Source organism: Motacilla alba, chromosome Z (genome assembly GCF_015832195.1).
Source record: "Motacilla alba alba isolate MOTALB_02 chromosome Z, Motacilla_alba_V1.0_pri, whole genome shotgun sequence".
NCBI lineage: Eukaryota > Metazoa > Chordata > Aves > Passeriformes > Motacillidae > Motacilla > Motacilla alba.
Window position 1 is genome coordinate 16,619,342 of NC_052046.1, and position 27,739 is coordinate 16,647,080.

A 27,739-nucleotide genomic window follows, 5' to 3' on the forward strand; every position below is an offset into this window, starting at 1 on the left:
ATTGTACATCAACTCTTTGTATTCAGTTAAAATCTGACAATTTTATTTTTAAAAAATGCTTATGAAACATATCGTGCCTTGAAAATGAAACTCCAGTACAATAGATCTGTCTTCACTCTCTGAATTATTCACAGACAATATCCTGTTCATCTCAATACAATTTTATTCTTACAAAAAGCAAACAATACACTGGTTTGGGGGCTGGGGGGAGAACTGTATCCCATCTTGTCCTAACCAGTCCAGAGCAATTCTACATGGGGAGATTCCTCTGGATATTATTTAGACTTCCTTAATGAAATTCAGGTGTAATCCCTAAGGCTCTATAGCAAAGAGTATCTTTAACTTAACTACAGAATACAGTATTTGCCAAAAGGAGATTAATTATGTTTAGATGTGTCTACAATGAATACCAACAAGTTTAGAGTCTCTTTAAAATATATTTCAAAATTCATTTAACTCAAAATTCAGTAGTGAACAAAAAAATATAAGCACCGGGAAATCCAATCTATAAAGACTTTGTTTTCATTTGTTTTAACTCTAATAAAGTCAGTCACAATATGAACTCCCTCTCTAGCCCATAGAAAATACTTATGAGGAGCAAAATGTTTAATTCTATTCCCAGATTGCCACAATACAGTCTCTGGTGTAATCCACAGAGGTTTTCCATCAGCACACTGTGGAGCCCAAAATATATGTGCCTTTTAATTTGTTTCCTCAAATGCTTTTCCTAAAGAGAAAGTCTTATCCATCAATACTATTTTGGTAAAGTTTTATATTTCTTCAATAGATTTCATGCAGTCTAGATTAAGAGCAGAGTAAGAGTCAAGCCCTGCATCTCTTCTGAGCAACCATCTTTTCCAGAAGCTTCAGCTTCCAGATTTTTAAAAATTTTTTATTATTCTATTAATACTTTCAGCTGTGAATCCACTATCCCTCAGCCTGGGACTATAATGTACTCAGAGCATTCCCATAGTATGCAGGGTGTGAGACTGCTTTTTGTTGTCAGACAGAGCTCATGAATAAGAAAAGTAAAAATATTGACTAAAGGAAAATAGAAGAACATTTCTAAAGGTAAAACTGTGAATGGACATCATACTAAATGACAGACCTTCCCTTCTTCTGAATCAAGGAGATAAAGGAGATGATGTTTAGATTGCGCTGTACATTTCAGGCAAATATCCTCAAAACCAGTCAATACCTCAACTTCAGATTTACAAAATAGTAAAAATAGGCAGATACTGAACAAAACAGTCATTCTGCAGAAAGAAAGCTAACAACCCACTGACCAAAAGGGCAAATGAGGTCTTTACAGAGTCAGTTAATATACATGCTTTTGCATGGAAACATAGTGCCAAGGAAAAAAAACATCTAGAAATACCAGGCATTTTGGAGCTTTTCTTTGGTCACTAAATCAACTTTCTGTTTTACTTACACAGGCACCACACAAGCTAATGCAAGTGTCTAAACCCAATAAGCAGTGATACACTAACTGTAGTCCCATGCTGTACCCCTGTGTCCAGATTTTAAACAGTTTAAAATCATAGGGGAAGAAAAAGCCACAGAAGAATCAATGCTGACAGTCCTTGATTATCTTAGCATAAACTATTAATTATTAAACTCTTTATTTACTGACAAAATGAAACAATATCTTCACTTCTTTCATCACTGTAGTGTATTTATTTTTCTTCTCTAAACACTTCAGACTCGATCCTCTTACCTGATTGTATTGATGCATGCTCATGAATGGCGTGGTTGTGGGGAAGGCTCTCTTAAACTAATAGAGCAGAAAAAGCCTCAAAGGAATAGTGCAGTACAAATACTTGTCTAGACATAGAAAAGTTAATTTAACATTGAAATATAATTTAAACAAGTTTTGGACACAAATCCTTCAAAAAGCTAAGCTGCAAGTTTTATGTTGCATCTACATTTATAATTGTATTACAAGTCCATATTTTGAACATTTTCTAGTACACAGGTTACCAAGGCAGGTAAGTCTGACTCAAGAGGTAATTGATGTACTTTAAAATTTTCAGTATTGTTAACCTTGAGAAAAGCATCTATATTCCTGACCCGCCTGATTTTTCAGTTTAAATAACTGATCTCTCACCATAACACTTTTCTTCCTATAGACCTTTGTGAAGACTCACAGTGATCTGTGCTAATAATGACTTTTGTGTATAACAGAACAGCAGTTCACTGAGAATTGAATTTCATTTTAAAAACAAGAATAATAAAGCAAATCAGGTTCTTTCATAGCAGAATAATGTATTCCCGCATCTTGTAATACAAAACCACAGAAAAGCAAACAGATAAGAAGTAAGCAGGAAAACAAGAAAAAAGCATTAGTAGCTATTACCTACAGAGTTCTCTTGCCTCTCATTTATATATGAATAAGCAAACTGTGTTCTGTTAAGAGAAGTGTTTTTCCCAGTTCAAGTGTTAATGTTATAGCTTGTCAAGGAAGAGAAACTTAAAACAGATCAAAAAGAAAGACCTGTTTCCAAACTGGAAAGTGAACTGCAAGGGTGATTAGAAAGGGCAGACTGCTCTGCTTAAGCACAGTAACTACAGAGAGATGTACTCCTGATGACCAAGGAAATGACCAGGTGAAGAAAAAGACCCCATCTCTGTTCTTCTCAAACTTAAGGTCCAGGAATAGCTAACCTAATTTATGTGCATGTCTAAATGTCAAATTCTTCAGGCTGACATAACATTCACACATTATTCTAATTGACAAACCCTTTTAGAACTCATAAACTGGTAATTAATCAAATTGTCAAAAGAATATTAGAACATGTCATTTTTGATTTTTATCTACACACAGAGGAAGGTTCTGTCACCCAATTATTTTATCAAATACCCTTTAATTTTGCATTTATTCTTACTCTGACAGCTACAGTATGTCCCAGCTTGTTGTAAAAAAACCTAACAAACATTGTGGCAAAAATGAATGGAAGCAACAGACACCATCTAACCAACCCAGTTCAAGCAGCACAGCCAGAAAAAATAATTACACAACAATGTAACATGCTAAATCCAAAACCAACTAGTTTTCACTGGATGGTCTTCAAACTTCTAAAAGTAACCTGCAAAAGAAGAAAGATTGTACACAGAGTCTTATACAAAGACTAAAAGAGTAACAATGCTACTCCCTTAACATTATTACCTCTTATTTATTTTAAAGAGTAACATATTTTATTATTCTTTATACTTCAAGACTAGGAGATTTTCATAGACTGCATCCTTTAACTAATTAACTTTAATTAAAGTATTTAAGTTTTCATTTCTTTGGGGTGTTTTGCTGAAGAAATCTACCCACATTTGCCATGAGTAAGCTTGGATTTTCATAAAGTGCTTGTGATGCACTCTTGTACAGCAGTAAACAAGGAGTATTCGGAAGCATGCCACAGTTTATAAAAACTGTGAAGAAATAAACAGGCAGACTTTTTAAAAATGCAGGCAAGCCCAAAAATGAGAACTAGAGATGACCTACCCCCCCACGCCCAAATGGGGCATCTAGGGAATGTTGCATCCTCCTCCTGTTAGGGAGATTGTCACCTTGTCTTCTTTCCTACCTCCCTGGGAATTTTCTTCTGGGCTGCTCACATGTAGTGAGCAATAAAAGGCTGATGAAAAACTCATCCTCTTACTGAGTTTCAAAGCATCTTCTTTTTGCCAAGATCAATAAGAGCAACACTCAAGGCTTTAAAAGAGACTACCCTGGTTTTTATATTTTTAACCAAAAGCCCAGTACATTTGATGAGACAATAAAGGCAGAAAAACAAGCTGGAGCAAGCTACTTTTAAAGGAAAGACTAGGGAGAAAAGAAGTGTTTCTTCCTTAAACAAACATGTTAATAGGATATCTCTGTTAAGTTAATAAAAAACCCAAACAAACAACTAACAGCCAACCAACCAACCCACCCAATCCAAGCTCCTGTAGTTACATGTGAATTTCCCATATTCACATATCGAGGATTTAAATACAGTTCTGACCATCAGCATCTGATGCCGCTGCCCACTCACTGCCAGGGATACCAGTGGGACTGACTCTTATTCACCCAGTTGCCTGTCTCAACATGGGCAGGACTTAGTTTTCTCTGAGATACTGACATCAGGATCTTTAGCATAAACCAGCCAAATAATTTTAGAAGTCCAGTTTCTAACCACAGGTAAAAGAGATGGATATAAATAAGTGGTCATGCTCCATGGCAACAGCAGTCTGGGCACAGACTGCCCAAACCTCTTGTTCATTCATTTGTTTTCACCTGGATAACTACACCACTGTACTGCCTTTATCTGTATCCTGACTCTACATAGTCTTCTCACACAAACATCCTGCAAACAAAATCCTACTCTCAGACCAAAGGAAGGCAAAAAAATCTAAGATCTGTTATCTCCAGTTTTCTACAATTTTTCTCCTTCTTGTCACTTTGACATTTCTTATGATAGATACAATCCTTGGCATAAAGATGCTAGCTGTCATCTAGTGTACCTTTCATAAAAGAAAATTTAAAAAGGGGAGGCAAGGCAGCTGTATGTTCTTCCAGTACTTTTTCCTGTAAGAATAACTGAAAATTATGGAGAACATTGGTAATTCCTTGTAGAAACTGCAGGCATGATCCTAGAATACTGCTGCTGGGCATTTCTATGGAAGACCTGAAAACTTAAATGTCATCACAGCTATGCTTCTTTAAAATTTACTGTTTATCTGCATGATCAGAAAGGCCTTGCTCCCAATGTACAGGTGTGGGGCAGGGCAAAGCTGTAAGTTGTGGTGCTCCAGCCAGATCATCACACATTTGGTTCTGCAATATAAAAAACTTCACACCACTCCAGAACACAACAGCAAAGACTTGACATCCTCTAAACTAGTAATGAAAAATAGTGAAATAATAACTATTATTATATGATCCTTGAGTACTATTCAGGAACTTGTGTTTTAATAACACCTGTAATTCTACCTAAGTGTGATCACTGTAGAACACATATTCTGGAGTAAATATACTCCCCATCATAGGACCTTGAAGTCTATGAACTGCAGCACTCTACATAAGAGCTCTCTGGGAGAATACCAGAGTGTATGGAATTTTAAACTGTAATGCTCCATTCTCAGAAAGACTGAGTCCCTAAACATGAACTATTCTAGTTCAACCTGCCCTGGAATTCATTTAAATCAATGTGTTCTTACTAAAAATACTTTTGAGGTATGTTTTTCTACTGACAGTTTTTTCTAAAGCATGCAGGACTTTTAATTTTACATTTAAGATTTTTTGAATGTACTTCACAGTTTTTGTAATGTATACAAATACATGTTAATAACTGAAATTGAGAATTGCGACCTTACATTAATGCCACAGAAGAAATAATTTCAGTCACTATAAAGATGGATCTGTTTCTGAATGCTAAGGACTGATCAAATTCCCAGATTCCCAGAACAAGTGCTGAATGTATTTCATCAAGATTTTAAAAGGACACCATGCTCTTAATTAAGTGAATTGAAAAAAACACTTTCAAATTGTCTTCAAAATAAGGAAGGGGGAAGGTGTGAGACTTTTGAAATGGGTTCTGTATAAACTCAAGAATTTCAAAAATGTTATTGCATATTATTATATAGCATTAACTAGTATGAAAAGCAGTAGCACTGGAACTGCTTTTATTACTTATATGATAGCCTAAAACACTAAACACATTGGAAGATCAGTAACTAAGACTTTATCTTACAACTCTGCTTCTAAGAAGACAGCTACCGCAACTAATTTAGGTGCATTTAGAAGAGGGTATCACCATTTGTGAGCGCACAAGGGTATTAAAACAAGTATCCCACAAAATTTTTAGATGCATTTTTCTTGTTTTGGAAAGACACCAGACTACCCAACCTACTTCATAGAGCTTGACTTAACTTAAATATACCGTAACATGATGTGCCTATTTATTTTGCCATTACAAAACCTGTCTGCCATGTTCTCTTTGTTTTTGTTTTTTAAGCAGAACTGAATGCAGTTTGATGACACTTTGATAATATTTAGTAAGGAACATATTATTTGATACTGAAGTATTTAATTACTCTTTGCTTCAAGATATAACTTGGAGCCAGAATTTCGTAGCACTTAGTTAAATATTGGATAATGATCTCATTTAAATGATGAAGTAATTACGGAAAATACATAAAAGGAATTAGCTTGGACACATCACCAGCATCTTGAAAATGTGTTAAATGATTATGATGGACACTGCTTGACAGGGCTAATAAGGCAGATGGACAGAAGTTATTTCATTGCATACTAATGCTGATGGCCTTAAAACTATAATTTTTAAAAGTATAAATAACATACATTTTTAATATATATATGTATATGTATATACATAAAAAATATTCACAAACATTTTTTCCAGCTGAGTAAATAAATATTTAAGACTTAATTTTCTACAACAGAAATCTACAACCTCATTAGACAATTTACCTAAATAAATATAGTAACTACACAAAAAATAGTAATTTCTAAGTGTACACAAGCAAACTAGTATTCTCAGACACTGGAAAACCAACTGTTATCAGTGAAGTGTTTACTTCTTTACTAAATTGTGGTCAATCTGTAGATGAAAGCACTTTCACAGTTCATCAGACAGCATGAGATGCAAAAGTGAGGAAAAAAAAAGATGGTCCCAATCTGATAGGGTAAGAAAATTGTTCTCTTTTTTCCTTCTTCCAGAGATCTGAGGTGTCAAAGAAAACACTAACATGATTAGAAGACAGAACTCTTTATAGCTTAAAAACAATAATCATATAATAGCAGATAGGAGCCATGTGAGTTTGCTGCAAAATATCTTCTTATCTGAAGTGAAAGATGTTAACACTTGTAAAACTATTAGAATGATGCAGCATGTGTCTGTCATTAACAAAATAGAGAATGGCAGGCAGTGAAATCTTTACTATATGTCAAATTAGTATGAGATTGAAAGTAAAAATATAGAACTCTGACTTGGATAAATTGAAGAAGTACAATGTCTGTGGGGGGGAAAACAATTTTGGTTTACATGTATTCCCTGGGTATTGTACTTAAGAAAGAATTGTGACAAAAGGTGATGACCAAGTTTTATAATAGGAAACTGTTTGGGTTTTTGAGGGTTTTTTTTTTGTTTGGTTTGGGGTTTGTTTGTTTATTTGTTTGTTTAAAAACTAATTACTGGCAACAACTGATGAGAGAGAACTGAAGGACAGGGATATCTCTTAGTGTTTCCTGCAAGTAATTTTTCCCAGCAACTAAGGAAATAATTTAAGCCTCCACAAAAAAGACAGCTCCAACTGCCTTTTTTCCTTAAATATTTTCACAGAAGGAAACTTGAATATACACTAAGACTACCAGCAAATACATTCCAAAACTAAAGTACAGGGATTAAGTACAGGGATTTGTTAATTTACATTAAAAAAAAAAAGAAAAAAAAGTGATATTCTATGTACTCAGCACATCCCTTGCAATTAAGTTTTGCTCCCTCTCATAATTTTCAAAGACTTCAAAATGAATACTCTATGATTTCTCTCATTATAAGAGATGTTGTTTTATATGATATTACAATTACAAGTAAAAAGTGCTTGGCAAAGATACTGGTAGGTTATTTATCAATTTAGCTGGTTTTGTCCAAGGAATATTTTCTGCAGATTTTCCTCTTGCTCTCCTTCTAGCATCAGTTCCCCAAACAGAACGAATTTGGTCAGTTCCCTTGAATTCAACAAAACATTGATTGGTTTTGTTTTAAAAATCTATCTGCCTGAGGAATTCAGAGCCCAAAATCTACTTCTTAAAGAAAATATTATCATTGTTGTAAGTAAGGTTTTCTGGTAACAAAAAATAAGGACTTCAGGCTGATGGAATAAACTGGTAATTTAAGTATTTACTTCTCTATATTGCTCTAAATGAAAGCAGCAGAGCTGTTGCTGGTGTGATTTTACCACCATTACAAGGGAGCGGGGAGCTTCAGCCAGTGTGGCACTTCAGCCAGCACTTAACAGAGATCCAAAACAACATTTCTTCAGTCAAGTCCACAAGTTTGTCATTACACCTCTTCTTTCCCTTACCCTAGCCTACTACTTGGCTCTTCAGCCCAGTTTGAAAGGAAGAATGTTCATTTCCCATGCAGAACTACTGGGAGTAATTTTTCACTGTATTTTGGAAAATGCAATAAAAGTGTGTCAAAACAGCTAGAGCAAAGTATCTTTAAGGACATGTATTTTGCTTAACATCACAATACAAGATAACTTCTTACAATAAGATTATTGAATTTGTTCTGCTCTGGTTTTAAAGACTGTAATTCTTGTGCTTTATACCATTTCTCCTCCAACACCTTCAGTATCATTTGAGAAAAGAATCCCACAAAATGAGACAGCTTTTAATGTCATCAATACTTATTTCAATTACTACACAAATCAGAACAAACCCTCCCTTCCTTATTAGTCTTCAGTAACTCATAAACAGTTGTTTCAGTTAACTCAAAAGCAGTTGTTTTCACAGCCTACAAGTACCTCACTAGGCTGTACATATTGAGCCCTGTTACTCATCCCTCACAAACCAGTCCCAGCACCCTCTTTAATGCAGGGTCAATTTGTATGCAAGAATGCAGGCAGTTATTGCCCTGCTACTGAGATGTTTGAAAGCCTCAAATTGTTTATGTTTGTTTTGATCTCTTTGAGAGATGCAAGGTGATTTTGAATACTGTCGCATACTTCATTCTTGGGTAGGTCAGATATGTTTCACTTCCCGAGTGAGATTTTTTGGCAGCTGCTACTAGGATTTCTTAATATTTGCTGATGGCTTCAATTACATACGTCTCATGTTTATTCCTACCGTTTTTTTAGAAGTTGTTATGGATATATTTCCCTAAGTTCATTAGCCATTTGCTCATCCATTAACAGTAGCATATATATTTAAAAGAACCTGTTAATAAATTGTCTATTTCCAACATATAAACTTGGATCTAAATGACAAGCATGATGACTACATATTTTCACACGCTGATACAGACAAGCCTTTTTCCAGCACTGAACACTTCCAGGAATTTTCTTCAAAACTCAAGACAGCCACTGTTGTGTATTAAAAGCCATACCTGTTATTAAAATACATCTTTGTATCATGGCAAAGTGCACTACTATCAGTCAGATGATAACCAACTTCATGAATGATTACTTAAGTATTTAATCAGCATTTAACCCTTTTAAGTCTTTGCTACTTGGCAATTTTTGAAGCATTTTATCCTTGGGAGCCAATACTTTCTCTGAGAATTACAGATACAGAATAACAGATTGAAAAAAAGCTGCAGTAGTACAAAGTAGTACAAACAACTCTTACATATATACTCTACTCCTCACTCCTATATCCTCCAGAAGCTGGTCATTTTCTTCCCTTGTCAGCTTACACTTCTTCATCTCCTGGACAGCTTTCAACTATATGACAAAGAAGAAATCAAATACCAAAAAAGCAATAGCTACATATCCTCTGTATGACAGTGTAATTTCTTCTGCCTTAAGGCAGTGTCTAGTGTTGAAATCAAAGCCTCTTTACTTTTAACTGATGTATATTACACTAAAGACTTAACTCTTGCTTACATAAAACTTCCAGAAAGACCAATTTACTCACAATAGTTCTATTTAGCTTTTAGAGTCCAAGCCAACCATATATTTCATAGCCAAGGCAGTGAGAGTAGTTGGACAGAACCCTAGTTCTCATGCAAAAGAACAGAGGACCTCAAGCCCTACTGCTACTTGTATTCCTATACATAAGAAACAAGACAGCAATGTCTACACACATTTACTCTTATATGTTTTGAAGCTGTTTAGAATGGTGATAAGGTCAATATTTTAAAATAAATTATCTTCAAGAGTTTTAAAAACAGTTTTTATACTTAAAGTCCAATGTATTTGAAACGGATCATTCACAGTTTAATTAAAATCTAATACTTGTATGACAGGGTCTTGGAAATAGGTATGTTCTTCTGAATTGGGATGCATGATTCTGTTACTTGCATGAGAATCAAAGAGAGAAAACTTCAACTAAAATGAGCAAATGAAAATGCACCAATAGAAACTGTGACTTCCTAAAGAGCAAAAAAATGAAATTATTAGCTTCACATATTTTACACACATCTGCAAGATATTAGCAGAGAGTTGAAAGGGCAACAGCATTTGTGCAAAAGTCGTGCATGTTAGAAGCACAGCACCCTATATGTGCTGCTGGCTACATAATTCAGCACATGTGAGCAGTTCCCCCTGTTCCCCAAGAAGGTGTTTGTTGCATAACCAAACGAAGTCACTACTGACTACCTGTTCACTGTCACCCAGCATGGAATGGTACCACACAATATATATTTAGCCAAAATAGGTCATATACAACAAACCTTTCAGAAACATCTGTAACTGTAAATTAAACACGTCCATGAGTAACTTCCAGGGGACTGAGGCCAATTGGTACAAAATGACATGCGTCTAGGGTGGTATACTCCCTTAGTCTGCAAAACAGAGTGGCCTCACAGAAATGGTCTTTAGGGATGATCCTTGGAACACTGACTACCAAACAGTGTCCAGAAATTAGCTCAGTAGTTTTGGCTTTAAGTTAATCAGGACATTTTTCTGTAAAACTTTTACTGTGCACATAGCCAAATAAATTCAAAATGTCCCTGGTCCAGTCTACAGCTACAGAGAAAAACTGCAACCCATCTTCAGCTGGTAAAGGGGAAATAGTCCAACATAATTTTAATTAGAAACAGGCAAAATTGGAGCCCAAAGCAGAGGAAACAGATGCTACTTTGTTACTGCAGTGAGAAGGCAGCTGTTTTTATCTCTGAGGATGGCATCTGGTTAAAAAGTTCCATACACACAATGCAGACAGGCAAAGAAACAACCCTACACCTGTGTTCATAAACTACATAGCTACCTAATTTACCAGGGTTACTTTACACTCCCACATCAGATAACATGGTTACGCTACTTTGAGGGACTTGTCCTATCCCAACTTGCTTCCTCAGTCTGGCAATCAGGTCTTAGGAACAAGATGGAGACCAATGATAACTGATTCACTATCCAGGAACAGTTAGGAAATAATCATGACCTTCACACTGCAAGTTCTAAAGATCTGATGAAGCCACAGGCTCAGTGAAGAATGCATCTCACATCATAGTAGAAAAGGAAAAGGAAACCCTCCCAGCTGTGGCTGAGTCACATAAACAATGCATTTCACAAAACTGCATTTTTGTTGGGCATGTTTCTCTGTCCTTCTATAAACAGTTCCGGTATGCTACTTGGGCCATATTCTATGAAATTCCTTAAGCCTATGGTATTTATATTAAAGTACATTTCATGACACAGCAAATTAAAACAGGAGTTTCCACATATCTGCACTGTACAACATTCTCCACTATAGTAGGAAATTCCACCACTGTGGAATCTTTGGCAGATCTCTCTTTTGTCATTGGTTATATTCTATTTTACACAAAGTAGCTTAATTAACTTACATCAACTCAGTTTTCTCTAGCAAATTTTGCAGGCTCGGAAGATAAAAATCTCTGGCTTTTTTTAACAACTAAAAATTCTTATCTGTAAGAACTGACAGAAATTATACATGTGCAAAATTCATTTTAATCAACAACACTTAGCTACAATTATTCCACGCAAGTGTTTTTCTAGCTAGTCACCTTAATGAGTGCTGCCTCCTAGTACTAATCAAAATAAATACATACATATATACTTTAGCTATTGCTATAAAGACTAATTTTATATTGTTATGTTGAAAATAAACCCACATTTTCTGAGTAAGACAAACAAAACAATGTCTATGTATTCAAGTGTCCTTGAAACATGCACTGATTTTACAGCACAATTCCAAAGCCCAAACAAACAAGATGTGCAAACATCTTTTATTGTACATGGAAATTAAGATAATTTCCACAGGTAACAATTGGTCCTTTAAGCCACCATCAATACATTGGGAACTTAGGCTGAAAGATAATTTTTACTCTCTAAAGCAACTTCATAAATTACATTGTGGCAATTCTCTAAGCAGTTTTAAATATAAATGCTGTCTAAAAACCAGTCTTCTAAAATTGCTCTCAATTCTAACTCTTCTGAAATAACTTTTTTCATTTCACATCTGCAGAGAACATAAAATTCTGGAAAAAGAATCCTGAAACTACAGGCATATCTCACAAGGCCATCTCTAATTTAACAAAGTCAGCCTGAGTGAAAGAACGTAACAAGCCTGATCAGACAGACACTATCAAAAAGTGTTTAACTCAGAGCTATAAGCCTAATCTTTTGGTGTCTAGCATGCACTAGTTAAGTCCCTAAAAAGAAGGCACAACTAGATTCATAACAAATTTTGATTTCAACTTACTAGGTCTCAGAGAGCAAGCATTATAATCAGGAATTTCCAGAAAGGATGACCTAAAATCTTCTGTTCACATAACAATCAGTCTTTATTAGGTTGTACTCTGGGAAATACCTATATCTTTTAAATATATCAAAGTCTAAAAATATCTCCCATCAAAACATCTCTTTGAGATTAAGAGTTTCTGTTCTCAAAGAATCGGTCAGGTTGGACGGGCCCACAGTGATCTGGCCCAACCTCCCTGAACCAGCAGGGCCATTCTGGAGCACACAGTACAGGACTGTAACCAGTTGCAACCATTCCCTGAATATCTCCAGGGAGGGACACTCCACAACCTCTCTGGACAATCTGTTCCAGTGCCTGGTCACCCACGAAGCAGAGCATTTCTTCCTCATGTTCAGGTGGAATTTTCTGTTCATCGGTTTCTGCCCATTGTCTCTTGTCCTATTGCTCAGCACCATGGAGCAGAGCCCGGTCCCTCCTCTGACCCCTGCCTGCAGGCACTGACAGACACTGATGAGGTGCCCTCTCAATCATCTCTACTTGAGGCTGAAGAGGCCCAGCTCCAGCCTTTCCCCACAACAGAAACATTCCAGTGCTTTAATTGTCCTAAGCTGGACCCACTCCAGGACCTCTGTGTCTCTCACATCCTGAGTAGTCCAGAACTGGACACAGCACTCCAGCTGAGGCCCCACCAGGGCTGATCTGGGGTTTGTTTTGGTTTTTTTTTCATTTGTCTTTTTAATTATTGAAATCTGACACTTGAACTAGCAATTTTTAAATGTTACTTAGGTCATTTATAAAACTAGGTAAGTGCATTTTTGTAGAATGAACAAATCATACAGCATCAAAAATAACAACTCTATGAGACTGTAGCTTACAAAGTATTACTCCCTACACCTACAAGGTTAGGTTGATTAAATGGAAATATGAACAGTCTAGTGTGTGACATTTTTAGAGATTATCTCCAATTTCAGGGAGGAAAAAAGAAAGTCAAGGGCTTTTTCAGTCACAGAAGATCCATTTCTGTGTTCGAAACTGCTATTTTATTATAAATACACTATTCTAAGTTTTCATTTTTTCTTTATATTAGAATAGCTAATTTCATAATTTAAACTATGTCTTGAGCATAATACAGGTTTTTTTGGTGCCCTCAGGTTTTGGTCTAATTATTTTACATCATGTGCTGAATTACAGCTATAGTGAAACAGAGGTAGTGACACAATCACACAATTTTTAAAATACTTCAACAACAGAAGTTCCTGTATTAAGACCACATTATCAGCAAGTCTTCCTTTTGCTGGGTCACAGGACTCAACAATTAACATCAAGGCTCTGACACTGAGTAAAGCCTCAGCTTTCATCTAATTCAGATGACCTCTTCAAAGCTTCATTATAAGATTTAATTGCACTAATTAACAGAGATCAGAGTCAATTAGCTATTTGCAGTCTGCACATCACATCACAAGGCACCTATGTTTGCAGTGATGCTCTATGACAGAAAACTAGATCAATTAATGTAACACAACACTTGTTTTCTTCCCCAAATGTGCATCTCCAGATTTTGGATGCCTCTGTGCAAATGTTGTCAAGGCTGCTAAATCCAGAAAAAGCTAAGTAACATTAAAGCTCTTTACAAACAGGAATTACTGGGGTTTTTAGCTATGACAAGAACTTCCAAAAAAAGTACCAAGAAAAACAGTAATAAAAAATCCCAACCTATCAGTGTCCTTTTAACATTCCAATATGAAGGACCAAGCTTCCTGAACAGCTACATTTTTAACTTCAGAAGACACTTGGAGAAATAAATAATAAAATAATAAACTTTTCACACTGCACACACCCTTCAATCTCTTTGTAAAATGCACCTTTGCCCTGCAGCTGTGCTGCACAGCAATAGCATGCACAGCACCAAGCCTTGCATTCAGACCATGGAAGTTTCCCCTTACAAGTGGCTGCAGTGCTGTGGCAGGATAGACACTCATCTGCCAGTTCTGAGCTTAGAAAAACATTTCTTTGAATGCAGTGTAACCTTCTGTTCGCTATTAATTACAGGCTCAGAGACCAGTAGTAGACAAGTCTCTTCACCGTATTTATCAAGTAATGACATCAATTTAAACAGTGGCTCCAACTTTCAGCTGAGCCAAGACATGCCTAAATAACTGTGATCTTCATTTTGCTTCATTAGAATATGCACAGAAATATAATCCTAAATTGTTATACATATTTTGTACTAGTACATTGCAATGACCATTATTTATGTATCCAAAGTCTATCTTGAAGGCTGGCCTGAGCTTCCTTTGCCTGAGCTTTAACCATGTATAGCCAAGAAAGGAGCGCCTAGAGTGGTGTTCTATGTGCCAGGGCATCCTGAGCCCAGTGCCACAACAACATGGCTGCATGACACCTGGTCTGCTCATAGTCCTCCTGCAGCTGGAAAACACTGTGTAGACATACTCTTCATCTTTGGATGATTTTACACAGTATTTCTTATTTGATCTTAAAGATTGTAAAATACCCTAATTTTTTTGGTGGAACACTGAAAACTGGTGGTTGCAGGAAACTTCTGAGTGCTTTTGGTTGTTTTAGCTTTACATCATTGGCTCATATTCTGCATAACAAATGCCAAATCAAGTTCTCTTGTAAGTGGGGCCCAGTGAAATTCTCATACGTCAGTAAACCACTGAGATGCCACAAAGCCACTGCTTTAAGTAATGAGGCTGAGTTTACCAACTATTATGCAACATGACATGGGTGCAAAAATCACTTGTGTAAGTTTTTAATGAATAGATAACAATAAACTCAAGACTATTTTCCTGCTGATATTAATGTACATGCCTATTTCAATAACAATGATAAATATTAATTATGCTTTTTATATTCCTATATAGATATAAATTAAAAATTAAACAGTATTGATCATGCTTCAGATTGAGAAAGGGATCAAAGAGATCTAAGCAAATGAAGGGCTACACAAGGTGAGATGGCTCCAGTTACAATAAATGCATATCAATGGCTTCTGAAAGGAGTAAGATCAAATACACATATATTTTACTGAGCTCTAAACTGCCCATCAGCTTCTCAACTAGCGCAGGAGTTGAATATTGTGTGGAGCCAGCTAGGACAACCAAGAGCATTCCTTCTCACCTGCAGGTAATCACAATCCCTGTTCCCACTTGGAAAACTCATGAAACTACATCTTTAAAAGTAGTTTGATCTGTTGGCCTGAGATTATGATTGATTATAATTGTAGGTTTATTACTTCAAAAACCTTGGGAAACATTCATATGTGAACATTTCCATATTTGCTTTGGTAACCAAGTCCTGACACACTGCATCTCCACAAAATTCACCAAAGCACTCTAGCAGGTTCTAAAAAAAGGAGACAACCAGAAAAAAAGACACTAGAACCTAAGTGGATTTTTTCCTTGGGAAAGTAGTACTACTTTGGTGTTCATACTTAATGCAAAATACTCCTTCTGCAAATAAAGAAAATACAGTAAAATCAATGAGTATGCTAGGAAGGCTTATGGAGTAAAGAAGGGATATAGGAACCCAGGGAAAGAACAGCCATGTTCCTTCACTACCATAAAAATCCTGTGTCCTGTCTATTTACCATCATACATATAAAACCAAATGAAAGCCAGAATCACAGAATCAATTAGGCTGGAAAAGCCCTCTGAGATCATCGGGTCCAACCTAAGAGCAAACATTACCTTGTCAACTAGACCACAGCATTAAGTGCCATGTCCATTCTTTCCTTAAACACTTCCAGGAACAGTGACTCCACCACCCCCCTAGGCAGCCCATTCCAGCATATGATCACCCTTTCTGTGAATTCTTCCTAGAGCAGAGCCAAGAGCCAAACTATTTTAAAAACACAAAGCCTGCCAGAGTTCAAGAAGTGTTTAGACAATGCTCTCAGGCACATGAAGTGTTTCTTGGGACTGCCTTGTGCAGGGCCAGGAACTGGACTTCAATGACTATTGTGGATGTCTTTCAACTCAGAAAATTCTACGATTATATAATGAACAAAAGTTGGGGTTTGATGATTGTTTATTCCTCCAACTTCCTTCCCCCCCGCCCCCCCCTTTCGTTCAGGTAAAACAGCAATTAAATTCACTATAGTTCCTTGGAGCATTTACTCTGGGCTTTGATCACTGGACCCAAAAATCTCAGTCCATTTCTGTAACCCATCCTTATGGAAGGGAAAGGAACCTGAAGGAACCTAAGCAGAGATGCTTTCTCACACCCAGTGAGATGCTGCTTCTCTACGTCAGAACTGGGTAGAGACCGGAAGAGCAGCCAAGCAGCTGCACAACTGCAATAAACGCAATTGACTGATCCCTTCAGAAAACTTTTTCCCCTATTATGTTTTAAAACCCGAGCCAAAGACTTGTGTATTTTGCTTCATTTTCAGAATCCTTAAGTATGCTTATGAAAAACTTTCTTAGAAGAACAGATTTCCATTACAAGTGATTTTGAGAGAAGCTAATACTACTAAATTTCAAGCAAAATTCATATTGAAAGATATCTTTAACCTTATTCTAAAAACTTCTCAAATTAATCAGATTACATTCACAAGTCAAACTCATAGTTCAGCTTCCACTGTTCATGTCTGCCATTTCTGCCTGAGTGCAAAATCTTGCTCAATTTGCTCAAAGTTTACAGTAGTCTACATTTTACTGAGAGAAGGAAGATTCAGGAGGTTTGGGGGATAAAGAGATGGAAGAATAGAGGCCTGTTAACCAGTCTTTATTTTCCAAACTATTTTGGTATTTTTCATATTCCTGAATATTTTTCTAGGTGATCAAAAGAAAATGGGTAATGGAATTTTTTTTTTCTGTATTAAAATAAAATAATTACTACAGATTACCAAATCATTTTAAATCTCTGAGAAGAGACACATGAATAGTTTTGCCCTTAATTGAAATTATTATAGATTAGTATTCCTACTGAGAGTACTCCTGTTTTCCCTTTCATATTATCTGGGTGGAGCAGATTAGGCGATCAGTCCCCAAGTTTTCTCTTAATCCTCTAAAATCTCCTGTGCTTCTCAAGTTCCTCTCTCTTTCCACACATGTCTTGTCTCTGATTTATATAAAGCTGGAACATAGCTTTCTTCAGGATGCTATAATGTTAAACAGTCAGTATTGGCACAAAAATGTGATTTTTCCTGTCACTAGTGGAGTTTTGGTGGCTTAAAAGAATTGAAAGCAACCAACCCAGCAATTAACCTACCAACACCCAAATCCCCGCAACAACTGAAACAACAACAACAAACACTTGCAAAAAACTTTTTTGGCACTTTTGAGGAGACACTGCTATGTTGAAAGCAATAGGATTTGAAAATTTTGGGAAAATTAAGGATGGTAAATCTATTGTACACAATACATAAATAATTTGCAAATTAAAAAAATAAAATAAAATACAATTTTAAAAAGACTAATTCTGAGAGATAAATAAAGTCTGGGATTTCCATGATTTCTTCTAAGCTATCCCCTCTTTAGGGACCTCTCCATCACACAAAGAGGAAAGAAGACTAAAACCAAGATGAGTGACACAGCTAGACTGAAGTGATTCGCCTGAAGTTTTTTGCTCAATTACACATTCCTGCACTTCTTGTTTCATCCTGAATAAGATGAAGATGCTCTCAGAAAAGCCTAACCTCTCCAGAATAGCAGTAGAGGATGTCAAAGGGATTAAGGTTTCCACATACTAAACCACAGATTTTCTTGTGTAAAGTGCAAGTTCCGTAAGACTAGCAAAAAAACAGAAATGAAGACCAGCACAGACTTGCACATCACAGTAAGACAACTCATTCTTCATAAAAGCACACATCTTCACAGCACAAGAAAACTCATGCTGAATGTTACAGGCTTAATCCTCTATTATAATCTCAATCTCCTTTACTTCTAGGAAGAAGGGTCAAAACTTTGTATGATGTTATTTGAACATATTTTACTTGTCCTGCCATTTTCCTCCTCTTTTAGAAGAATGCTGTTATTCAAACATCTGTTGTTTTCTCTGTAATATAATGAACGATATTTTATGGGCTGTATAATCCTCTAGAAATATTGTATATTTCTGCAGTTACATATTCTTTATTGAAGGCAAGAGTGAAAAGTACACTACTTAGTTTCCTTACACCTGACTGCGTTTTATATTTCTCATGATGAAGAACAGGACCAGCAAAGTCTACACACACTGTAAAGGCCTGTTGAAAAACTACTCACTTCATGATCTAAACTGCTTGCAATAACAGATTATCTGATTAAAGCTCCCCTAACACAAGCAGATAAATTTATCTTGCCTACAGGCATAAATGAGACTGCATCTGCAAACTTACAATAATGTTTATCTATTGGTCTCTTTCACAGCTCAATAACATGCACTAAAGAAGTTTTTTAATAAATTCATCTGCCTTTTGTAGTTCGGGGGAAGAGGGGAAAGAAGGAGAAAATGCAGACATCTCTAGTTTTCGTGTAAGACAACAATTTTAAAAGTGTCTATTACAGTACACTTGGCTCCTGACAAACTAGTCGAGAACCTGTCATATGGCATGCCAAGTTCTTTTAAACCTCTGAACAGGTTTATTATTACTGCTCTACAAAGTCTGCAACAAGTCTTGGCAGACCTACCACTCAGCAAGAAGAACACTAGACCAGATGTGTTTAGAATTCAAAAGTGCAAAGTTGCCATTTTCCATTTACAAGTCACCTTTAATCTTTTCAACTAACCTTTCCAACTATAGTCAATCCAGAGTCTTGTCTACTTTAGCAAGACAGATAGGTGGAAATGTAATGAGAGAGTTCAGTTGTCAGGCTAGCTCTTCATGGGCCAAACCCACTTTTCTAGAACTTTTAATTAGTCTTTGGGTAAATGTAACTGAAGACAAACTAAACTGACTAAATGCTGCTGGGCAGCAGAACTACAGTGCACAGATGTACACTATTTCAGAAAATATTCACTGCAGCACTGTCTGGAAGATGTCTGTAAACACACACACACACACTCTCTCAGAATAATTTTGAATTATCATTCCTCTCCCTCTATGTTCCCCCTTTCCACCCTGGACTCCCCAAAAATATCACAACTGATAAAACCATCACATTAAAAGTGGCCAGGATGTCACCAATACTGACAAAATGATCAGTGATAAGCATTTCAAAATGCTGCAACTATTAGTTTTCAGATGGTCATGTAAAGTAATACTGCAGTAACATTTTTTTATTAAATTGCTTCTTTTTTCAAAAGAGTTTCTGGCTCACAGAATTAAGACAGAACAAGCTTAAGAAAGAAAATTAATAATTAAGACTCCAGAACATAATTCCTTGGAAAACAATGACAGCTCTATCATATTCAGGACATAACTAATCAGAACAGAAGAGATTTTTTTCATATAAGACATATGTCTGTGGCTTGTGGGGGCTAAAGGGTTCTCAGAAGTTTAGAAAACTAGCTAAGATACAAACAATGGAAAATATCACAGTATTTCATAAGTGCAAGTATCAATACATATCTGAGAATTCACAATAGCATTTTCTGAAAAAAATTCAAGTATTTTCTCACCTGGAAGTTTTTATAAAGAAGTAGTTCTCTTCAATCTGAAGTGATCAAATAACAAAGAGTATATTTTAGGAAAGAATTATAAAACTGAGGTAAAGCACTACAATGAATGCACATTAATAAAGGAGTGAATTAATCCCTGATATATGTTACCTGAAGGAATATCAAAAATTACAATTTTTTTGGTAATGTATGAGGTTTTAGGTTTTGCTTTTTGTTTTGTTTATTTTTAATGGCTGTATGTATGCATGCATGAATTTCACAGCATTTTGCTAAATATTGTAACAAACGACAAAACACCAAGAATAAATAAGAGAATAAAGCATCAATAGCTTCTCAATCCCAAAGTATTTAAATTTCAAAACATGTCATTTACACTTTTGAAGAAAGCTCACATTGCAAGGAATCACAGGTGCAAACTGCTGGTTTGCAATAGGATCCATAGATTCCACAGTATTTCTCAAGTGCAAGAAGCTGCGCCTTCATAAGAAACACTGACAATATCTTCAGAAAATGTGCTTCCCCATATTTTGCATGCTACTAGTCTTTCATCAGACATTACATTACCTTAAAAACATTAAATAACTGAAAAAATCGGTGACAAATTGCATTCTATAGAAAAAAGCTCAATATGATGATCAATTCTCAGAAGCAGCTAAGAACACGCCATGCAGCTTTGATTTCAGATTTTGACTTGTTTTTTTGAAAGGACAGTTTCTAACAGAGTAGCTATAGCACAGTATAACGAGCACAGGGTTTCAAGCAGCAATGGATCAATGTTAATCTATGATCAACTTATGTAAGGCCCTAGTAACTTCAGATGATTTCGAAATATTAACCAACACCCAACAAACTTGGCTGAAGAAGCTTCCCAACCTTCCTGCTTATTGCTGGCATTTGCATGGCAGTACTCTTCCACAACAAATCCACACAGCCCGTATCTTTGAGAACTTCAGCAGTGTAACACCTCGGAGCACTGCATCAGTATTTCACTTTAGACCATGTGAATTGGTCAGAGTTAAGCTGAAATCTAAACAGCAAAGTTTACAAACAAGAAGCATGCTCCCACAAACTAGGGAGTGTCTTCTGACCATTTCAGCAAAGATGCCCTCTAAAAGGATGGTCTTATATACCTGCATTATTACCTGCCTAGCATGACAACCCAATTTCAGGACATTATGTAGGCATTCTGCTTCTTCTTAGTACAAACCAAGATGAGCTGCTCAAATGTGGATGACCTTATGGAAATAAGAATCACACAGTTGGTGCTCTCAACAGCTTATGTACACCTAGTCTCATCTTAAGGACAGAGATCAGCAGTTGGAAAGGTCATGACTGAGACCTCCCAGGATGATGAAGAAGAGCAGCTAATCATGCCACAAGTTATGCAACTGCTGGGGGGGAGTTCAAAAAACCAAAGCAGATAGCTACAAAGACAGGCCTATGTACAACAGATAGATATCTATATAACTGTAGGGATAAATACTTACCTGTATGCACAGGAACATCAGACAGTGCCAGACACCCTTCTCCTCAGGGAAAACTCAGAACCATGACACACTGTGAATTTTGCTCTACATGACCACCATATACCTTCCTATAGACCTCCGAAGTGAGTACTGGGATCTGACTCAGAGACTGATGAATGTGAGATTATCCATGTTAATATTCTGATAACATTATGTCAATGAGGTGAAAGGATAAGCTTATAGGAAACAAAGGGGGATTATTTCTATGAGTCAAAAAGAATTCTCTTGGCAAACAGAATTTTGGGGTAGAAAACTCATTGGACAGAAACTCTTTTTACACAGGAATTTTTCCACTTGGGTCATGCACCTCTACTAATCAATAAGTAACTTTCTGAAGACAGATGAAGAACAAACACACATTGCAAAACACACCATAAAATGGGAGTTGCTTCCTCTGACGATATAATGAAATACTCTAAATGACACAAGTGTCCTCCTACAAATCTTTCTGAACTTAATGCCAGGACATGCTTGGTTACTGTTTGTCAAGTTAAGTTCATTTTCTCCTTTCAACAAGCACCTCATACAAAAAAAATCCTTATTAATTAATGTTGTTATTCCATAGCAACTTCCTTTACACAGTCACAACAAAGATCTGTCCCATCATAATGAGATTACATAAAATATGCATCCACCTTAGTTGTATAACATCACCTAAGATGGACTTTAAATATGCTCCTTTTATCAACAGTTTTTTCCTTAAACTGCATCCTTTTTTGGACAATCAAAAACCAAACTGTCTTCTTCAGTATAAGAAATCTGGTTTTATGGTCTTGCTGCTTCTTATCTCCTTAAAGGAGTTATTAGCATTATTCAAAAAGATAGTTGATAAAGAACATTTAACTGTTTAACAATACTCAACAGAGAGTTGATTATAGAAAGACATGTCAGTGCACATATGGCAGGCGGATAAATTATGCACATCTGGATTACTTTTGGCAAGAAACACAAGTAAGTGTCTAACGCCAAGTTTAGCAATCTGTCACTATCAATATGTGCATTTATTTAAAGACGTCAAGGATTCAAAGTCATATTTTCTATTTCTTCATAAAAGTTCCAGCTCTTCACGAGACAGCAAAACAGGTGACAAAACACATTGCATAAATTGCCAAAGGCTGTATAAACAGGGAAAATTTTTAACTTACCATGCTTACTGGAGTAGCCAAATTTATTTTCAAATCAACTCTACCCTTCACCGGTTTATATTAGTATTTAATATATAAAGTGGGTATATAATCAAGTTCTGAATACCGAGCCTCAAAACTTAGATGAAATTTTGCTAAGTTCAAAGAAAATGAAATAATATGAAGCTATCTAAAAAGTTTCAATTATGACCTTGTCTGTACAATAACTGATTATTTTTGGTGATAGTGTAATGATAAAATTTACTCATATCTAACTATATTACTCAAAACTAAGTAATAGATTTAGCAGTAGGGAGAACTTGCACCATACTGGAAGGCAAGCATAAAACTGAAGGTTGAGAAGTCATGCTTGTTCTTAATTCCAACCTAAGATAAGTAACCAAAAAAGTTAAGTGCAATTGATATGGATTTATATTTGCCACAGAAAGCAATAGTTGCAAACAAAAAAATTATCAAAAAGCCAGAGCAAGTTTTCCTCAAAAGAACAGAAAGATTGATCAAAAAGGCCTTTATAAATCCATAAGTATCTTAAAAATATGAAAATCAAAATCAAATTTTGTGGCAAAAAGCCTAGTTGCTTTCTTACACATTAAAATCATTCAGCTTATACTAAACAAAGGGAGAAGGGGAACAAGTATTACCACTGCCTACCATTTTTAATGTACAAAAACCTACAAAAACAAGTTGTAAGAATTTCAAGACTACTCATTGCTTAAAAGGAGGTGAACACCCCTTAGTCTGATGGTGCTGTTTCTTTGGTATCAGAAATTCCACTCAATGATCATAGTATGGTCATCATCCATGGTCTTCTTATGATTTTCATCTCTGAAGGGAATAAAACCTCATTCTGTCTTGCTTACACTATCTAGATGTATGGAGAGACAACATTAAGCCTGTGTAAATAATGTAACTTTTATATTCATATTAATATATGAATACATGAAAAATATAAAGGTTTTGATTTACAGTCGTAATAGAGCCTTAATTACATTCACAAGAAATTTCTTGAGACAGGTCATAACATTTATTCCAAATACTTACTCAAAATTGTATTCATATTTGTTATACCAAAATACAAAAAAATCATTATATATTTCACAACCTGATACCTTGGCATATTTTCTACAGAAGTAGTAACCATTTACATTTTATTTCACACAAACACAGAGGTAAACAAGTAGCTACAACATTTAAAATTTTAAAGAATTAACTGATTCTCCATCTTGCTGAACACCATATCTGAAGCTTTGAGTGAGTTTTCACCTAGCCAAACACAAGAAAGAGAAGCTGGAAAAAAACAGTAAAAAGACAGTAGAATTATCTGCCTTCCTGATAGGCAACCATGCCTGTGGCAGAGGAAAAGATACTGCACTGTTGGGGTTACTGAGAAAACAGTTTTCATACCAGCCTCGGGACAAACACACTAGACAGACAGCATGAATTCACCCATGAGAGTTTAAATTAGATGGATTTTTGTTTGTCTTTTCACTTGTACTTTGCTGCTAATTCACGTTCTAGTGGATAACAGTACCTGCTACTCACCATACATAATCTATTTCTCTTGTTTCCAGTACCTCGAAAATTTTCACTCTTCTTCACAAGTACTCAAAGAAAATATGCAAAATTTGGCACAGGCACTTCCCACCACAGAAGGAGTTGAGAAATTCTCCTGACAAGTATGCATAGGGTAATATTTTAAGCAGATGATTAATTAAATCAAATTGAAAATCTCTTAAAAAGAATAAATGAAAAATGTTTGTTTACTAGGACAAAAATCTTGAACAGCACTGAAATGGGTAAATACCAAGCTGAACAGCCACTGGTTAGGTACTGACAACACAATAGTTTACACTCCCTATTGGGCACTTGACATAAATTACTTACATGCCAGCTGAAATAAATGGACATGGAACTTGATAACTTCAGTTGTACTATATTTCACTTTAAAAATTCTTTTAGCAGATTGGCAATAGTTTATCCTGTGTAACAGCAGCTCTTTCTTTGCATACATATGTTCAAACTCAAATGAATTGACCTGTGTCTATGAATTGACACTGCAATGTCTTGAATATTGAACTCTCTACCAGCAGAGGGGGAACCTCTATTGTGATTTATTTCTTTCAACACAATCTTAAAGGCAGACTTCTAAATCCATTATTTAGCTTCTAGTGCATTCTTTTTACAAACCTCACATGCAGGACTAAGTTAACACTCCTACTTCCCATGGGCACTCAAGACAGAAGACTCAAATTGGCTGACTGTGCTTGTTGCTTTGATGACATCATGAGACAGCATTTCTAAAGCTACTTCATAATTTTAGCTTATACCAGAGTGACTGTATGTTAAGGGAAATGTATACATTCAGATTTTTCTTGATCCCTGTTTTAAATTACCTCTTATCAATACAAATAACCCATTTCACTGTCACAATCTTTTAGAGCTTTTTTTTCTGTGGAGAAGAAACTTCATCTGTCACATCTGCCACAGAAATTAATGCTCCTTCTCCTTGTACTTGAATTTCCAAGACACTCAAAACTTCGTATCTTCATTATCATTTAGAGCACTTACAAGACTCTTCTATATGGACATAAGCTGGAGAACAGAAATAACCTATTCCCATAAAGTCATACACAGCAAGTCAACAGCAAATACAAAGAAATGGACCTATATTTCATACATCTTAGTGATTGCAATGACTTTTCCTACTATGATTAATCCTCATCTTAACTTCCTTCCCTCAAAAGACTCCCTCAGATAAAAGCAAACTTTATTAGTTATCCAACAAAACAATAGATCACTAGCTATTTTGCTCATAAAGCATTATATTATGGCATTCTGTTAAAAATAAAACCTCTTTCTGCCAATAACAAATGAAAAATTGGACAGCAGGCATTTGCTGGAGAATCCTCAAGGTGGAAGCTTTACATATAGAAGCAACATAAGAGTAAAAATATTTTAAGTATACATAGGTTTTATTTAACTTATGCATTTTCATTTACATCACCCACAAAAGGTGCTCTAGATTAGAGTTACCCTGAAACAGTAGTAGGAGATATAAAACAGGAAACACAGATCTAATGTAATTCAAGAAAACATTGTAAACAGATACTCTTTTTTTTTAAGGGTAAAACATTTTAAGTGCAAAACATTTTTCTCACTAGGAGACAAGTGCCAAAAAAAGGAAAAAAAATTAAAATAAAATATCTAAATCGCCGTCTAACTTTGCCAAAATCTAATCTGAGTGCTTACATTGTGCTCAAACAAAACTTTGATCATAAATTTCTTTTCAGAGACTAAAATGAATGACAATAGGAAAGCAGGTTTCTATGGCAGGGCAGCTCTGTTAAAGCTTTCAATAACCATGTCAGCTCCCAGGGGCTTTAATTTGCTTCTGTGGTGGCCTTTGTTTCTATCTTTAAAGAATTCAGAAACTACATGACATACATGTACTTAATTTTTTTTTTCAGTATTCTTTGGTAAAACTCTAATTGCTCTCAGACACACATTTCTGAGGGATGATGGTCACCAGAGCCGATTTGCAGAGCACCAGACAGGTGAGGATCTCAGCCTCTGACAAGGAGTCCCAAACGCTGGCAATTTCAATTCTTTTGGGGAGGTAACAGGCAAGCACAGCTCTAATTTTCTGCTTTTTAGTATTCTTCTTTCCACTCAATGCTTGGTGACATTAGCTGGCACACCCTGTCTGTCAATATTTTTTTTTTCTGAAGAAGTAGTTTCATGGGGGAAAAAAAGAAAGAAAAGGAATTTTCTAGGCCTATAGTTTGCTTTTCTCCTCTTCATCTCTTTTCCCCTGTTATTTGCCTCTTAAACTTTAGATGAAAACCTCGAGTCTGCAAAGACAAGCAAGAGATTACTACTGCATGACAAAAAAAAACCTCTCTTGTATTTTATAACAATAGCCTGCCAGCCTCAGAAACAGACTACAAGAGACATGTAGATTGGCTCTTCTAAAGCAAAACTTTGGGTACTATGTGTAAATAATATTCTCTAGTGTTATGAAATACAAAAAAGCTGATATGGCCCTTAAATATAGTACGACAGTACAGGAAAACCTTGCAAGATCTAGTACCAAGCACACAATTTAAAGTAAAATTGAGTGATTAGAAGGGTTGTATTGATACATGCTTGCCATAGAAAACTATGATGATAACGTCTAATTGTGGAAATTTTCCTCAGTGCCAGAAAGCTCATGAACAGAAAGCTCATGGTGGTAAGAGCCATAATTCTTCCTTTGCAAGAATAGCAAGTATTCCACTAAATGGGTAGATAAGGCCTGGCTGGATAGTGCCCTGAGCAACCTGGGCTAGTGGCTCCACATCAGAGGGGTTGGAACTGGGTGATCTTTGTGGTCCCTCCAACCCAGGCTATTCTATGATATTTAGAAATTGAAACTAAAATCAGAGAGATTTTAAATAATAAGGTGACAGAACCAAACTATTTTTGAAAGTCTTTCAATAGCCAAGAAGTAAACATTTGCTCAACAAGAACAGACTTCAATCTTCCACTTATAAGCAGAAATTTAGATTTTCAGAGTGGTTTTGAGTAAGATAGTTATAAACATCCTGTGAATAATCACATCTGCCCCAGTAAAAAAAGCTGCAGATAAGAAAACATTTCACTATTTCCGAACACTGCACAAAGCATCCATCTAATGAGGTCTGAAGATTTTAGAGAGACAACTGTGATAGAGGTTGTTAGACTGATGGTCCTGATCAGTCCTACCTACCACTGTTGTAGAGAGACAGTAGTTGTCCAGAGTGCAGTCAGCTGAAAAATGCTATATTTGTGGAATCCTGCGGTGTTTTGCAGGATTTCTGACAGATTTTTCCCAAATTTCAGTAGAACTACATCAGTTTCTTGGTGAGTCTTTTGTGGAGCTCAAATAGCAAATTCCTTTAATAGGTACAAGGTTGTCACAAATTTCAAGTAGTAATACATTACAGCAGTCTTCAACAAAATTTGCACTGCCTTCTAAAATGTGTCATTGGTCTAAATTAAGAACTAAGTAACTGATAAAGGAACATTTAAGTTCCATAGAAGAGACCTGGGATTCAGATTCACAGCTTTCTCTTCATGGGTAGAAAAATTCAGAATTTTATCAA

The 27,739-nt window shown here is 35.8% G+C and overlaps 1 protein-coding gene across 8 annotated transcripts in view; it reads right to left on the reverse strand.

Annotated features, from left to right (window-relative positions):
* The window catches only part of ARL15 (ADP ribosylation factor like GTPase 15), a 226,551-nt gene that overhangs the window by 85,018 nt on the left and 113,794 nt on the right, over window positions 1-27,739 (reverse strand). The window contains exon 6 of one of the 8 annotated variants that reach the window (XM_038125732.1): window positions 17,501-19,980. The exons of the other annotated variants lie outside the window; for them this stretch is intronic. Within the exon in view, the coding sequence (XP_037981660.1) occupies window positions 19,942-19,980 (39 nt within the window). The 3' untranslated portion in view covers window positions 17,501-19,941. Of the gene's footprint in view, window positions 1-17,500; window positions 19,981-27,739 lie in introns of those variants that run through there. 8 annotated transcript variants of the gene reach the window in all.